The following is a 17,065-nucleotide window of genomic DNA, read 5'->3' on the forward strand; positions in this document are numbered from 1 at the left end:
TCCACCAGTTAATTTTCGTTATCTTTGCAGATACGTATTTCGACCACAACTGTGTGGTCGTCTTCAGTGTCTTGTACTTGACTCGACTCGAGTCGAAATTAGCTTAAAATTGTCTCCTGTTTAAGAAAAACTGATAAAATATGTAGTAGGCTTTGTTCTAGAAATTTGAAAACAAATCCCGCTTCTGTTGTCTCATCTTGAATTTACTCGCATAAACATCACATTCCAGATTTTGATAGGTACTTTTTTACACAAAAAGTTAACTTAAGTATGGTCCATTTAATTTTACCACATGTAAAATGTTTGGAAAGATAGCAATTTATTAGTTTTTTTGTATTTCTACATGTAAAACAAGTTTGAAAAATTCAACGGCAAATTACTCAATTCGGAGAAAATGACATGGGACTCTCATGCGAATAAGAGCAATATACAACGAAGTCACAAGCGTATTTTCGAGAACGCACTACGCTGAACATTTATCAAATTGATTTTCTCCTACTGGTGACCACTCGGATTGCTATTCAGGATGGTTCATTATTTGGTTCACTTGTATATTGTGCACTTGACTAATTTGGTTGTGGCTTCTTCATAAATGCACATTAATTAACCAGTCAGCATATCTTTCATAAACTCTTCGATTGGAGATATAGGCAGCTGGGGAAGTGAAAGGTGGAGTTAACGAAATGTTTACATACTCTATGTTTTATTTTTCTGAGAGTCAGTGCTCAGTAAATTAAGAATCTCAAGCCTGCAGTTTAAACATGACCCCTTTTCATTCTAGTGGAGATTGTGGGAGAGTTGCACTCATGACGGAATGGGAAGAAAATTTTCCGAATGTATTTACGGACCATGTTGAATTCTGGAAAAAAAATCCTTTAATTGCGAGGGTGACGTTTTGAATCGTTGTTTCAACTTGCCCCGCACCACGCATTTCTATTTGCCCCGATGAGTTAAACATGCGGAGCCATGGAAAAACACCCAAAATACAAAAACTAAAACGGGTTTTTCATCGATTTTCCATAATCATTATGCTTATTCAACATTGAATGATTACCTACCGTGAAAATTTGATAAAAAAAAACTTTTCCAAACTTCGTTTTGAGACCCGTTTCATTGCCACGTCAAATAGTTGATATGGATTTTGCAAAGGGCAAAAAATAGACAATGACAGGAATTGCTTTTGAAAGCTGCAATCTCCCGGGAATGACAGCCAAAATGTGCTTTTAAGGGAGTAGTTTGTTGAAAAAAAAAATCAGAGCATTCGGTCATTTCCTATCTAAATTACAGCTTCCGTTTCAACTTACCCCGCATTTCAACTTGCCCCGGTGTACCTTATATCATTGTTTGTTCTTAATTTCTGATGCTGTTATATTGTGTCACGATTTTTTACTTTCCTGCTCTGGAAACCATTTTTGCGCTCCAAAACGGGGAAGCGTAAACTGAACAAGATCATAAAAAGAGCGTTAAGGTACCCCGGGGCAAGTGAAAATACGGGGTAAGTGGGTACTATGGCTGGCGATTAATCGGTGAACTTTTTTAATGGTAACAATGTTCTAGAAAGATGAAGCAGAATTATCAATGAATTCGCCTGACACAAAAAAAAAATGGAATCAAAACCATTTGTGGCCCCATACTAATGGTATTGTTTAATCATGACTTTAAACTACCGGCATATCTATTACTTTTATTTTAATTCAATGGATTTCCAACAAAATAGTCGTTTCTAAATTCATCATTGATGTGGAAAGTGAATATTTTGAGCAATTTAATAATTGTGTGACATCGAAAACGATTTAAAAGTTTTGAATAAAACCAAAATCTGCAATTTTCACTTGTCCTTAAGTTTTAACATACATGGGGCAAGTGGGACATATTTGAAAAACATTTTCGATAGAGTAATTTTACCTGTTTTTAGATTGTTTTCTAGTGAAAAATAACTTCGACACTTATATATCATATGGATCTGAATCAAATACAGTTGATATAGTTGGTTTCGTTGTTAAGAAGTAGTGTACAGTTGATTTACCAAATGTGTATTTTACTTTCTGGAAATTATCTTCCTCATGGAAAAGAGCAATGGTTATAACTATGTGAAATTTTCCGTTTACAGTGCAAACAATCTATTTATTCTACAATAGATCAACAAGTTTTTTCTTGTGTTTTGTTAACATTGCATCAGTAACAGATTTTCGGATAAATAAAGTGCTCAAGACATAAATTGGCCATTTCGTTCTATTACAAATTTATAACACTGCGCATCGCCTCAATAAAAACGTTTCTTTTGAAGTTATGTTATAATTTGTGTTCATTCATTCGAAAAGTGAACAAAGATTTGCTCATCTCTTCCATCTAACACATTTGGTAAGAAAGTAAGCTAATGGAAAGCCAGGCAATAGCCAATTAAACAGTAAACCGGCTGTTGTCTTGTTTTTATATCTGCTAACATTGTAATCCCTTTCTTTATGTAAAAACAAAAGTCTGACAAGCAATAAACCTCCATCCATGATCTGAAATACTACGACTCAGAAATTACATGAACATTATATCTACATTCTTCAAATTAGTTTTGTTCGACAGTATAAAGCAGAATAGGTCCCACTTGCCCCGTTTGAAGGGGTAAGTGGGTCTCACAGGTAAATTTATTTATGTCACTACCAATATTTTTGTAACTGAATAAATGGCTTACAACACGTCTACACTTCAACAACGGAAGCATATAATGATGTATCCGTGGTTAATGTCCTGAAATACCCTGTTTTCTAAGTATGCGTTAATGATTTTGCTGAACTAGCGTTTTTTTAGGTCCCACTTGCCCCGGGGTACCTTATATCGAATTTAATGCGCTAGAAGAGAGAGTGTTAGTTGGTATTTTGAAATTAAAAGGATTTTCTATTTCTAATTATGAGCATAAAAAGGTATGCAATTTCTTAGGTAAACAAAATTTGATAATCAACTTGCTTTTTTCAGTATAAGAACGTATATTTTACCAATTTCGGTATTAAGGTCGTCCAATTTCTTTTCGATATCAGAGCCGTCCAACTGTTTGATTGTTGAGGCCTTCGTCTTGAAATAGTATTAACCCTTTGTAAGACAGAACGGCACGGCAAAAGCGTACCAGTGGTACTTCGCGTACCTGAAAGAATATAATAGACCCCATCTCGCAGTCCTTAACCTTTTACTCCTATCCCTACCTCCTCGTGGCGCTGGCCGGGATACGAGCAACCTTAGGGAAGTTCGGGTTACCAACCCCGGTGGGAACAATCGTCGTATATTGACAGGGAAGAAGGGGTTTGCTCCTCTCCGGAGGTGCTAATCTTACTGAGCATCTATTCTCCATGTTAGGAGCGGCTGATCATCGTCCGAGTGCCAGCACCATGGTCTACCGGGAATAAGGTGGAATGGTCCTCAGGAAATTTAGGGGGTTTGGTGTCAGGCCCTGCAAGCCAGCCATTAAAAAAACTTACGCAACGGATAATCAAAAAGAGAGTACGGACCGGAACTATCGACTAAGACCACTGCGACGAGAAGAGACTAGCGATTGGAAACTCGGTTCGTGGAACTGCAGATCTCTTAACTTCATCGGAAGCACACGCATACTCGCCGATGTGCACAACGACCGTGGATTCGGTGTCGTAGCGCTGCAGGAGGTTTGTTGGAAGGGATCAATGATGCGAATGCTTAGAGGTAATCGTACCATCTACCAGAGCCGCGGCAACACACACGAGCTATACACTCCGGAAGCACTGATCATAATAAGGATGCATTCTACGCGCAGCTGGAACGTGAGTACGACAGCTGCCCAAGCCACGACGTCAAAATCGTCATAGGAGATTTGAACGCTCAGGTTGACCAAGAGGAGGATTTTAGACTGACTATTCAAAAGTTCAGCACTCACCGGCTGACGAACGAAAACGGCCCACGGCTAATTGATTTCGTTGCCTCTAAGAATATGGCCATTCGCAGCACCTACTTCCAACACAGCCTTCCGTGTCGGTACACCTGGAGATCACCACTGCAGACAGAATCACAAATCGACCACGTTCTGATTGATGGACGGCACTTCTCCTACATTATCGACGTCAGAACATATCATGGCGCTAACATCGATTCTACCCACTATCTGGTGATAGTTAAACTGCGCCCAAAGCTAGCCATCATCAACGATGTTCGGTACCGACGATTGCAGCGGTACGACCTAGAGCGACTGAAGCAACCTAATGTCACCATTGCATACGCGAAGCATCTCGAGGCAGCGTTGGATGAGCTCGATGGGACCCCTCTTGAGGACTGTTAGAATACAGTTAAAGCAGCCATTAACGACGCAACGGAGAACAACCTTGGGTATGAGGGACGAAGTCGACGGAACGATTGGTTCGACGAAGAGTGCACACAGATTCTAGAGGACAAGGACGCAGCGCGGGCGGTCGCGCTGCAGCAAAGCTCCCGGCAGAACGTGGAACGTTTTAGACGGAAGCAAAGACAGCAGACCATCCTTTTCCAGGAGAAGAAACGGCGCCTGGAAGAAGCGGAGTGCGAGGAGATGGAACAGCTGTGCCATTCTCAAGAAACACGCAAGTTCTATCAGGGCTCAACGCATCCCACAAAAGCTTCGTGCTGCGAGCCGAAATTCGCAGGGATAAGGATGGGAGCATTTTGACGGACGAACGTGTGGTGATCGAAAGGTGGAAGCAGCCGAAGAGGATCATTTGAATGGCGCTGAGAGTACGGGCAGTGAAAGTCAAGGCAGCGGAGGAGATGATTTCGTCAGTTCAGCGGACGATGGAAGCCAACCAGCCCCCACCTTGAGGGAAGTTCAGGATGCCATTCAACAGCTAAAGACCAATAAAGCAGCTGGTAAGGATGGTATCGGAGCTGAGCTCATCAAGATGGGCCCGGAAAAGCTGGCCACTTGCATGCACAAACTGATAGACAGAATCTGGAAAACTGAACATCTACCGGAGGAGTGGAAGGAAGGGGTTATATGCCCCATCTATAAGAAATGCGACAAGCTGGAGTGTGAGAATTTTCGAGCGATCACCGCACCATCCTTAATGCTGTCTACAAAGTGATATCCCAGATCATTTTCCGTCGTCTGTCACCATTAGTGAATGAGGTCGTGGGAAGTTATCAAGCCGGCTTCGTTGACAGCCGCTCGACAACGGACCAGATCTTTACAGTACGGCAAATCCTTCAAACATGTTGTGAATACCGGGCTCAACAGCTTCCCTGGGAAACTTATCGGACTGGTAAAAAACGGTGGATGGTGTGCAAAATTGTGTGAAGATTTCGGGCGAACACTCCAGTTCGTTCGAATCGCGCCGGGAACTAAGACAAGGTGATAGACTTCCGTGCCTGTTGGTCAACATTGCGTTAGAAGGTGTCATGAGGAGAGCCGGGTGTAACAGCCGGGATACGATTTTCAACAGATCCAGTCAATTTATTTGTTTCACGGATGACATGGACATTGTCGGCCGAACTTTTGCAAATGTGGCAGAACTGTACACCCGCCTGAAACGTGGTGCATTGGACTGGTGGTGAATGCGTCAAAGACAAAGTGTATGCTTGTGGGCGGAACCGAACGCGACAGGGCCGGCCTGGGAAACAATGTTACGATAAACGGGGATACCCCAGTCAACACAAATTCGTTTATAATGCAGCATAAGATGCTAAACTCGGGGCGATATACGCACATGTTGTATGTCAAAGTCCCTATATGGCCTCCACTTTAGCATCTTATGTGACATCATATACGATCTTGTGTTGACTAGGTACCTTCGAGGTGGTCGAGGAAATCGTCTACCTCGGATCCTTGCTAACGGCTGATAACAATGTTAGTCGTGAAATACGAAGGCGCATCATCTGTGGAAGTCGGGCCTACTATGGGCTCTAGAAGAACCTGCGGTCAAAACAGATTCACCACCGCATCAAATGTGTCATGTACAAGACGCTGGTAAGACCTGTAGACTCTTCTACGGACGTGAAACATGGACCATGCTCGAGGAGTATTCGAGAGACGGGTGCTTAGGACCATCTCGAGATCGCCCAGCTCTAACGGCGAACCCGGTATCCAGAAGGTAGCTAAAGCCGGAAGGGTACGATGGCAGGACATGTTGCAAGAATGTCGGAAAGCAACCCTGCAAAGATGGTGTTCGCTTCCGCTTCCGGCACGTTCGAGACGACGCACAGTGCTTCGAACGTATGGAGCTACGGGACAAAAATCATAACTTACATTCTACACGTTCTAACTCAATGGTGTCTTTGGGAAAATGGTTGTAAACTAGTTTTTCTACTAGTTGCATTACTGACCTATGTTAAATTGATAATTGCTTAGTGACGTAAACGCCAAATTTCATAACATATAATATGCTTCGTATAATCAAGATCCATTTGGGAAAATTGCCACAGATAATCAAAATTAATATTCGCGTAATTGACCTATGTTGAATAGATAATTGCATAAATACCGTAAACGCCAGATTTTACGATATGCCTCAAAGAATCAGAATCTTTTTACGAAAAATATGAGGTATGATAACAGTTTCTATTACAACAATTGACCAATTTCCAATTGATCATCTCATAAGTGACGTAAACGCCAGGTCTTATGTTTTATTCTATAGAATCAGGATATCCTTAAAAATGATTTGAGGAATTGTTTTTAACGACGGTATCAGAAATCATTGGAATTTGTTAATTTTTTTTTCCAAGTTCGTTTATTTTGTAGGCTCAGGCGTGTATAACACTTTACGGAGCCATGGTTATTGATACGTACAATCAATATCATCTTATAAAGTTAGTAACAGAGGGGTAGAAGCCAGCGTATTCGTGGTGACTCGAGGTTAAGTTTACAATGTTTAAGGATGGGTAGGGATTAGGATTCGGGAATCATGGAATCATCATAATCAAGGAATTTCAGCTGCTCATCCGGTCATTTGGCATCAGGGACGATGTGGCGTGTCGTCGTGCTCGAGGAATGGTTCGACTGGGAGCATCTTCTGGATGGCCAGAAAATGAAGGATGTCGGACATGGCCGCGGATTTGACCAGAGGATAGTGTTGTTTTTAATGTCGACAATTTTTAATGGAACTAGAGCCACGATAAGCAAGCTCTCATCTGAGTTCTCAGCCTTCGACAATTTTTGTGTGTAGGTGCTATGTCCTGAGCTTCCATCAAAAGCCCATTTGCATACAAGTTTTACCGTCCTTCCCAGTCAACACAAGATCGTATATGACGTTACATAAGATGCAAAAGTGGAGGCGATATAGGTACTTCCCCATACAATATGTACGTATATCGCCTCCACTTTAGCATCTTATGTTGCATCATATACGATTTTGTGTTGACTGGGTTGAGCTCTCTACTGAAAGTTGTTGCATAATGCTTAGAGAGGTACAATTCATTAGGTATTGCAAATCAACCTCAGCGGACGTTTCAACGCGTAAAGACTAGGAAGCAGATTTGCATGTACTTCGTTTAAAGTACCTCGTTTAAAGTAAAGCAGATTGTACTTTCTCTCGGATAAATCCAAGTCAATATACAACGGCAGTGCTTCTGTCGCTGTCATAACTTTTTCCTGATTTGCGCTTGAGCTACTTGATATATTGGCCGCAAATGCTATCTCCTCAGGTTCATTATTATTGATGTGGTATCAACACGTTATTTCTTTGTTTTATTTGATCATTCCTGAAACGGTTTTTGAGGTCTTCCCTTCGCAATTCTCAAACAAAAGAATTTGCAAAATTGCTTTAGTTCTTTTTCAAATACCTCGGAGAAGTTATCTGGGTTATATAAATCCGACAGAAACTTCAACACAAGAGCTTTTCGTTGGGAAAGGTATTATTTGTATATATCTATGTTATTGAGCGCAAGAGTATCACCTAGAAAATAGTTCACAGCTATTAATAGAGCAAATAAGAGCAGCTGGAATCATTTCCATTCTCTTAAGAATACTATAAGCGAGCTCTGGTGCGATTTTCAGAGATGTGTTTTGATGTACTTTTTTTAAAAAGCTGTTTGAAGTTGTAGATTATTTCTTCCTATATAACTTAATGTCCATGACTTGAAAGCTTTACTTATCACAATGATCGAAAAATGTCCAACTGAAACACTTTAAATTGGATCTTACTTACTTGTTTTTACCCTTTCCATATCGATTTTCACAGTGAAAGGTACCGTTCGAAAACTTAGGAAATGCAAAAGATGCTTTTCACTAACAGGTGATAAATCAACCACTTTCAGCGATGGAAATGTTTACAAACACGAATTGTTTTGATCGTCCTAGTGACCTCACAAAGATACGAATGCGCATACAGCATAATTGAAACATATGTTAATACCATGGTCTACTTGATTCGACGAAATACGAGAGTCGATTTTTCCATTTTTGTCCAAGGGACAAAGCACTGTGCGACGTTGAGCGCAGCGAGCGAGGTGGGCAGACCAGGTACAAAACGACTTGGCGAGCGTGGGGCGCATTCGAGGATTGAGAGATGCGGCCATGAACCGTGTATTGTGGCGTCAAATGGTTGATTCAGTGTTATCTGTTTCGATGAAAACTAAATAGATTGAATGAATGAATGTAGTTGAAGCCGTACGATGCTGATCTAAACGCTTTGTCAAACATCGTTTTTGATTAAAAATCAACACTTATGTACAATTCAAAATGATGTAACAAAGTCAAAACTCAACAGAACTTCCACAAATTTTAAATTTGAATCTCATGAGTATTCTAGTGGCCCTCCTTAGCCGTGCGGTACGACGCGCGGCTACAAAGCAAGACCATGCTGAGGGTGGCTGGGTTCGATTCCCGGTGCCGGTCTAGGCAATTTTCGGAATGGAAATTGTCTCGACTTTCCTGGGCATAAAAGTATCATCGTGTTAGCCTCATGATATACGAATGCAAAAATGGTAACCTGGCTTAGAAACCTCGCAGTTAACAACTGTGGAAGTGCTGAATGAACTCTAAGCTGCGAGGCGGCTCTGTCCCAGTGTGGGGATGTAATGCCAATAAGAAGAAGAAGAAGAAGAAGAAGAGTATTCTAGTACATGAGAAAACAATAATTCTAACCGAAGTACGAATTACGCTTTCTGAGAATTTGACTGCCCTCGAACTGGTGTGCAGAAATGGAATCATCATCAACGAGTCTTACATGCTCCATGCTCCTTTTTAAACGGGATGCCGAAATAATAGAACTGATTATAAACTCTGTCAAAACTAAGTAATGTGACAGTCCAAACTGTGGAGACTGTGGAGTAGACTGGCCCAGATTACTATGGGGAGAAAAAAATGTTATCGAATTCCACGGGGCACCCCCCAGGATTGTGTCTTTGGGTGAGAAAATCAATCTCTGAAAATTCCAGCTCAATCGCTTGTTGCATAAGCTGGCGCATTTGATTTGAAGTTTGTATGGGGATTTCAGCCAAAATGTATAGGTAAATACACCTCCGTCACTCATTCGATCTGGAAATTGGTTCTGTTTGCTCGATTGGCCTCAGAATTGCAAAAACGGCAGTTGGTATACTACAGAACAATTTCACAGAACATTGCATGATGATTAAATGAACTTTTATATAATTTTCGGCTGATTTATTAGGAGCTGATTTGTGTATTTTTGGGTTTTTTGATCGAATCGCAACAGCCGAAACCTATATAAAAGTTCATTTAATCATCATACAATGTTCTGTGAAATTGTTCTGTAGCATACCAACTGCCGTTTTTGCAATTCTTTTTGCAATCAGAACCAATTTCCAGATCGAATGAGTGACGGAGGTGTATTTTCCTATACATTTTGGCTGAAATCCCCATACAAACTTCAAATCAAATGCGCCAGCTTATGCAACAAGCGATTGAGCTGAAATTTTCAGAGATTGATTTTCTCACCCAAAGACACAATCCTGGGGGGTGCCCCGTGGAATTAGACAACTTTTTCTTTCCTGGGCCAGTCTACTGTGGAGATAAGGTCGATACTAAGGTCGGCTCAAATAATTTTGGTTACGTGGTCAGCTTGTTTGAAGCTTACGGCTTATCAGAAGAGTTCGAGAACTTCTGACGAGCTTCTGACGAGCTTATATCAAATAATAAAATAATTAAATAATAACATGATCTAGGAACAGAAAAAAGCTGCATTTACTATATAATCATACTCACCGAATACCGAATTTTCGTTTTATTGTGTTTGAATGAATGTTCTTCTTATTTCATTTTAGAACTCGGATGTAATCCAACCCTCAATAACTTCAAATATAGATGCTTTAAATGCTAATGTGCTTCCCACGGTTCTTCTTTCTCATTTCAGATTTCACACGAAAATTTAGTATAATCTGAGGATCACAATCCTGCATGGAAGGCATTCCGGGGTGATGCCCATGCCTTAGAGAAACTCGTTAGAGGGGAAGAGCCACATTCCCTACTAGTCTCTAAGCTCGCATAAATCAATCGAGGGGGCTGAAACAACATTAGAGCCATGAGCTCCGGGCAACCAACCAATCTGCCGTAATCTCGGAAGCCAGTGTCACGTTTTGGAGTGTATTGAGAAGCAACAATGTTCAGGTGCCGGTCTGGGGAGCTCAGTGAAACAATTTTCTAACCCGCACGAACGGAGCATGGCTCCACGGAGATGACAATTACGGCATGACTATTTTCCCTCCTGGGTTATTTATTTGCGCCAAGGTCGATATACGTGCTCTATCGTCGTTCCGAGTGTCACAGAAGAAGCGTAATGTGAGAAGCTTTCATTGTTAAATTTAGTGAGGAGTGTTGCTCTGAAGGAAGAAATTGTGTCTGGAAATGGTTTTGTGAACGTATGAGGTAAAGAAGAAAGAAATCATTATTAAGAGGAATAAGGTGAATTATTTGGTCTACCACCTACGTACAGTTACCGGTTACGTTAATGGAAACGTTATATGCGATGAAGGTAGCAGATGGCGAAATCTTACCTGCGCTCACCATCAACGGGTGATAACCTGCAGCGGCATATGAACGAGTGCTGGGTTTCCCAATTAATTTTCGTCAAACGAAATTCAGCGACCTGTTGGTGCCACTAGGAGTGCGATATTCAGTGATGCACATGGTTTACGAGTGCCATGAAATGCAAGGGGATGTACGTGCAAATTGTGTCATCCAATAAAATCACTTAGCTTGTGAAATGAGAGTGAAACGACCAACCAATATTGGCAGAAATTAAATTCAATAAAACCAGCAATGTCAGTGCATCAGTTTGGCATTTAACGAATCCTGTTAAAGTTTGATTACGGTGACGGTGCTGTTTGGTGATACGCGAAAATAGCTTACAGCAGATAGTGGTTGGATTATTTATTGGAGTGCTAGGACGAGACTAGATCTCTAGAAGGTTATAAATGCTCAGCCCAAAAATGCAGCGTTCCGTTCGTGTCAACGAGCATCAGCTGATTATGCTGTCCGATCGGGCACAGTATGATCACTCAATGGTGAGTATCTTCAGGGACTTTGTTTAAATCGTATTAGTGCCATTTAAACGATACAATAATTATGATGGTCATTAAGGTGGCTCAAAAAACACTTTTTCAAATTTTTTGATGGGCCGCCCTCTTATTCGGCTCTATTTGATGCCCTGATGCTCTGGACAAAATTTTAGCCAAATCGGTCAACGTTTGGACAGTGCTAAACTCGTTGGAAGTTTATATGGAAAAATGTATGCAGAAACATCCAAAAACAGTGATTTGCAGTTGGACGGCACAATTTAAGATCTAGAACCATGATACTCATTCAGTTCTTGTAAAATAAAATACAGAATGTTATGCTGAAAACCGCGAGAAGATTAGAGTTTATTAGGCAAAGATATTAGAATTTTACTGGAGTGTTGTAGGGGTGAATTTATTTCTTTTCAAAGGTAAAAGAAACGAAATTTGCTCAAACCCCACTGCAGAGAAATGCTAATAACTTAGCCGGTCAAACTCGAATCTTCTCGCGGTTTTCTGCATAACATTCTGTATTAAATTCTCCAAGATCTGAATAAGTATCATAGTTCTTCATCGTAAGTTGTGTAGTCCAGCTGCAATTTACTGTTTTTGGATGTTTCTGCATACATTTTTCCATATAAACTTCCAACGAGTTCAGCACTGCCCAAACATTGACCGATTTGGCTGAAATTTTGTCCAGAGCATCAGGGCATCAAATAGAACCAAATAAGAGGGCGGCCCATCAAAAAAATTGAAAAAAGTTTTTCCCATACTAATTTGAGCCACCCTAATGGTCATGTTCCACTTAATTGGTTTCTCTTAAAAAAAATCCTACAGAAATCACGTATTGAATCCAGAGAGAAATGAAACAATCTTATCACAAACATCTTTGTTTGTGTTCCATTAACATAAAATGGACCTCTCCTAGAACAACACATAGTTGTGCGAGAATTACACAGCCATAAAAATGCATCGCACCATCATGTTAACGATCTTTTGTTTTTTTTTTAATGTAAACGTATATAAAGATTCCTGGTTTTATGAGGAATGTAATGCCTTTAAATATGTTGTGATCCGAGCTTATTCTGGTAATCATTTTAATCTTCCTCTCGTGCTCGGGTCAATATGATCCGATTTACAATTTCAAATTGCTTTAACTTTTTTACGTAATAACGTGAAAGTCTGAAGCGTATCTTGTCAATTTCTATTTCGTGGAAAACTATTGACCTACTTTGTGCGACCTTCCTACAGAGTTATCCTACACAGTTGGCAAAAAATTTGCTGTTTTATTTTTCACAATTTTCAACAATTAAATAAAATTCGGTGAGTGCAACTATTAGATGGATACTTGAGTTTTCCAAATGTTACTTCGAACTGTCAAAATGGTGCCTGAAGAGCTCAAAAACAATTCTCAAACTTGAGGTGTACAAGTCTTATTTATTTGGATTTGACATATCAATATCTCAGAAGTTTATCAGCCAAATATACTTGTTTATGTCTCCAAAATAAACTTACACCTTGATGTACGCGATAAGCAAACCTACCCCTCCTACAATTAGTTCAATCATTTGAAAAGGTGCTTCAATTGCAAAATCTTTTAAATCCCTCATTTCATTCATATTGATCACTTCAAGTTGGTTCTAGCTGATTGGGCACATTAAAAGCAAATACCCAATTTCATTTTTGGTATGCGTCCTTTGGTGTTTCGCCTTGAAGCGAAATGTTCATTCACCGCTCGTCGCCATCCATACCACGGCGAAACCACGTTGCTCCAAGTGTGACGACACAAGTCTTTCACCGTGCTGTATCCGTTTTTAGCCAGAGATCCGAAAGCACAACCATTGCTGCCTGCGAAACGAATCGCTCGTGGCTGGGAAAATGGGGAAATTGGATACGGGGCCATGTGAGGTAAACCGCATTTTATTTTGATATTTCCTCTAAATCGTTGTTGATAACCAATTTAGAAAAGTATAAGCCTTGAGTAAAATTTAGAACGTCCATGTTTTTAAAGCAAAATATTATAGAAGGTCATTGGCAGAACTCTTACAGTTATCATCAACATTTGGTGCTTGGTGCATTTTACACCATCCTGTGCCAATTTTCCAAGTCACGTATGAACGGGTTTGACAAACTGGGCGACGAATGAGTATGTTCTACACGTTGCGGTTCTGTATGCGCCTGGGGCTGTATTTTACGGTCTGTTGAAACATGGACCTTTATGAGTCCAATGTGCTGTCGTGCCGCGTAAGAGTATATCTCGTACATGCTTCGGTCGCTACTTTGTGTGTAGCTTATGGGCTGAATAGAGCTGTAAGGCTTTAATCCACGTTAGACAGATATTTCCCGTGTGATTTGTATTCAATAACTTTTGTTGACTTTGAACAAGGAGCCTGTTTGTTCCTTTTTTTTGAAAACTCTATTTTCGATACGTTGCAGCCAAAGGAAAACATTCAGCTCCATTTTCATTACCCTAAACATATCATCTATGAAGAATAAGATCGCAAGAATGAAGGAAAGTTTTTTTAATGTTTTGATCTAATTGTTTTTTTTTACAAGAGACCTCTGAATTTTTTTTTTCAATTCGTGCTTTAGAGGGCCGTTTGGATCTCTAGCAGTGCACTATGGGGAATCAGGTGGCCGAAAATAAAAAAAAATCGACTTTCTCTGATTCGTAATTCAAGTTGACCTACTAAATGCTAATGCATTGGAGCATTAAACCCCAGCATATCAGCACTCTAAGCCATATGGTTATCAAGATATAGGCATTAGAGCCAGACACTTTTTAGTTCTTGAAAAATCAATGCATTATTCAACTGTCAATATCTTCGGCTACAGTAGCTCTTTTCCAACTCTTTAAAAAGTTTCTGAAAGCTTGTTTCATGGACTTGCGAAGAACGGGTTAGTTATGGGAAATTAGGTCTTAGGAAAAACATCCGAAAATGACCCGAAGAAAAAAAAAAATTTTTTTCGTACAAAAAGTTCCATGCAAAAAAAGTTTCTCAAAGTTTCGCTTAGCGACTACCACTACGATTTTCTTTGGACCTCCCAGAAGGCATTAAAACAAATTCCAGCTGCTTATGGCTGCAAATCTGCGATTCCGATCACTTTTTCGAAAAAAAGTCATTAATTTTGAAACATTAAATGTAATTATTCTCATAATACACGGCAGACTGTGATGGGCTGGATACAAATCCCATGCATATGACAAAAGAGAATCAAGAACAGTTAAAATAGAGATAGTAGATAACACGAAAAGTGTCGTAGGCTTCGTGGTAGGCCGTGTACACGATAGCTTATGCAGCTATATGATACTCCATTTGGCGTAGGCTCACCAAGAGGAGGCAACTCATTATCTATCAAGTATCAAGCAAATAAATATGAAAAAAAAAACAATATACTCTTGAGGGTTACGAAAATACTCTAGGCTTCATTTGAAATTATTTCATAAAAAGTAAAATTTTGATATTATTAATTAAAATCCAATATGTGAATACAAGAAGCAAAAATGTCTGTACCAAAGGACATCTTTCGATAATTATTGGTATGTACGTAGGTGAAATAAATAAACAGAACATTTATGAATGTCTATCTGAGTGCATAGTGAGCTGTGATTGCGAAGGTAAATCGTGTGAAGTGTTTGTACTTATTATTTGGTGAATCATGAATTATAATAAGAAAATTATTTTGAGCTTTTTAGTGGAATGTTTTCACCTGTCATCAGACGAGTTTAAACAATCCTATTGAATTCCACCACTTAATTGTATCCTGACATCCAGTTGTATCCTTGTATCCAGTCGAGTCAAGTACAAGACACTGAAGACGGCCTTACTGTTGAGGTCGAAATACGTATCTGTCAGGATACAATTAAGTGGTGGAATTCAATGGGATTGTTTAAACTCGTCTTATGACAGGGGCATGAATTATAGGCAACTCATTGAAGTATTTAGAGCTCACGAGGGACGTCATGTAGATCGCGTTGAAAAAGCTTTGGAATATATCTGCCAAAGCTTCGCTGTGGATAAACAAAAAAAGAGTCAACTCCATACAAAATTGAAAAATCTGCATTTGAAATTTGAAAAAAAAATGGCGGGCCGCATCCTGGTCCAAAACTTACTTTGACTCATATAATGAGAAATGGCTTGACACAGAATTTGAATTAGAAGAATTTTATCATGCTGAGCCAGAGCCAGTGGCTTCAACATCTCGTGGAAGGCCATCAAAAAATTTTGAGGATTTAAGTGAGCGTACGAAGCGCAGAAGAATTAATGACGAGCTAATGGATCCAAGAGAGGATCCTTTGATAAGCTCCCTCAACTTATAGGTAAGCGACTTCAAAATAAATCTAATCTGGAATATCCAGAAGATGTTCAAAGTTTTTTAGTGACTGAAGCTTCTTGCAATACAACAGATTCGAGTACAGAAAAATATACCATAGCAGATATTTTAATCGATCTTGAAGAAATAAATGATGATTTTGTTGAGGATGTTCAGTTCATGTACATAATGAATAAATAAATGTTGTTGCAGTATACTTATATATCTTGAAGCTTTTATTGCATGGAGTTCGTTTAGCTTTAATAGAGCTTTATATTGTATTCCCTTTACTTGTTTTACGGGTTAAGAGCCTGAACCAATCTGAAAAATCCTACAAAGACAACCTGTTACGTATGTAGATGCAATGGTCTGTATTTGACGGAGTCCTTGTGCAACTTAGAACATCTGTACAACTCAATTCACATAAAAAACAGTATACAATTTTCTAGTTTGAACTCTACAGGTCTGCGCTGCAATAAAATACACATCTATAGACTGCTGTGTACATGAGACATTCGTAGATAAAAGGGATATATTCCATAGAGATCAAAGGTCTGTATTCCAGGGAGTTTGGAGACCTTAGAAGTAATAACGACCTGCAAAACAAGTATTTCACATCTTTTAGACAATAATCTACGATATAAGTGTGAAATATTGCAGAAATGAAATGAAAATATTTTCGGCCACCTACTTGTATGGAGCCGCCCCATAGTGCAGTGGTGGAGCTTCGGTATGGGCGCGTGTATTTATCTACCGGATTCTCTTTTAGCCGATTTCTTGCGCTTTTTTAATGGCATCGTTTCTGTTGTTTTTTTCTGTAGTTTGTTTGTTTTGAGAAGACGTTAGATATGAAAAGGGCCTTTTTCTAATCTAATCTAATCTCATACTTGCGTAGCCAATACTTGAAAGCATCCTGGAAAATGACGGTTTCTGAATTCCGTCATTTTTCTTTTCATATGGCCAGGCCAACTACGCAGTATGTACCGCAGAGATGACTCCTAGATATTGAGCGACTTCAGGAATACCTAAAGTCACTCAATAGCTTGGAATCGAGGGGAAAGGAAGAAAGCGTGGACCTCCCGTACCAAACGCTTCCAATAATATAGATACCAAATATATAATAAAAATCGTGTGCGTATTTATGTATAATGTATATAAGTTTGTTTATGTGTGTATATATGTATGTGTGTATATGTGGGTTTATATATGTAGTGAATGTGTGTGTGTGTGTGCTTTTGTGTGAGTGTGCGTATTTAAATAAATTTACAGTTTATCAAAACCTTACCTCTGCTCAAAAATTCTGACGCTGAACCAA

The 17,065-nt window shown here is 39.6% G+C and overlaps 1 protein-coding gene across 6 annotated transcripts in view; it reads left to right on the forward strand.

Moving 5' to 3' along the window:
- Window positions 1–17,065, forward strand: part of LOC134224273 (ras-specific guanine nucleotide-releasing factor 2-like) — a 509,452-nt gene that overhangs the window by 105,629 nt on the left and 386,758 nt on the right. For all 6 annotated transcript variants that reach the window (XM_062703608.1, XM_062703607.1, XM_062703605.1 and 3 more), the window contains one exon: window positions 10,296–11,445. In XM_062703608.1, the coding sequence (XP_062559592.1) occupies window positions 11,356–11,445 (90 nt within the window). In that variant the 5' untranslated portion in view covers window positions 10,296–11,355. The remainder of the gene's footprint in view (window positions 1–10,295; window positions 11,446–17,065) is intronic.

The sequence above is a fragment of the Armigeres subalbatus genome, chromosome 3, assembly GCF_024139115.2.
Source record: "Armigeres subalbatus isolate Guangzhou_Male chromosome 3, GZ_Asu_2, whole genome shotgun sequence".
Classification (NCBI taxonomy): domain Eukaryota; kingdom Metazoa; phylum Arthropoda; class Insecta; order Diptera; family Culicidae; genus Armigeres; species Armigeres subalbatus.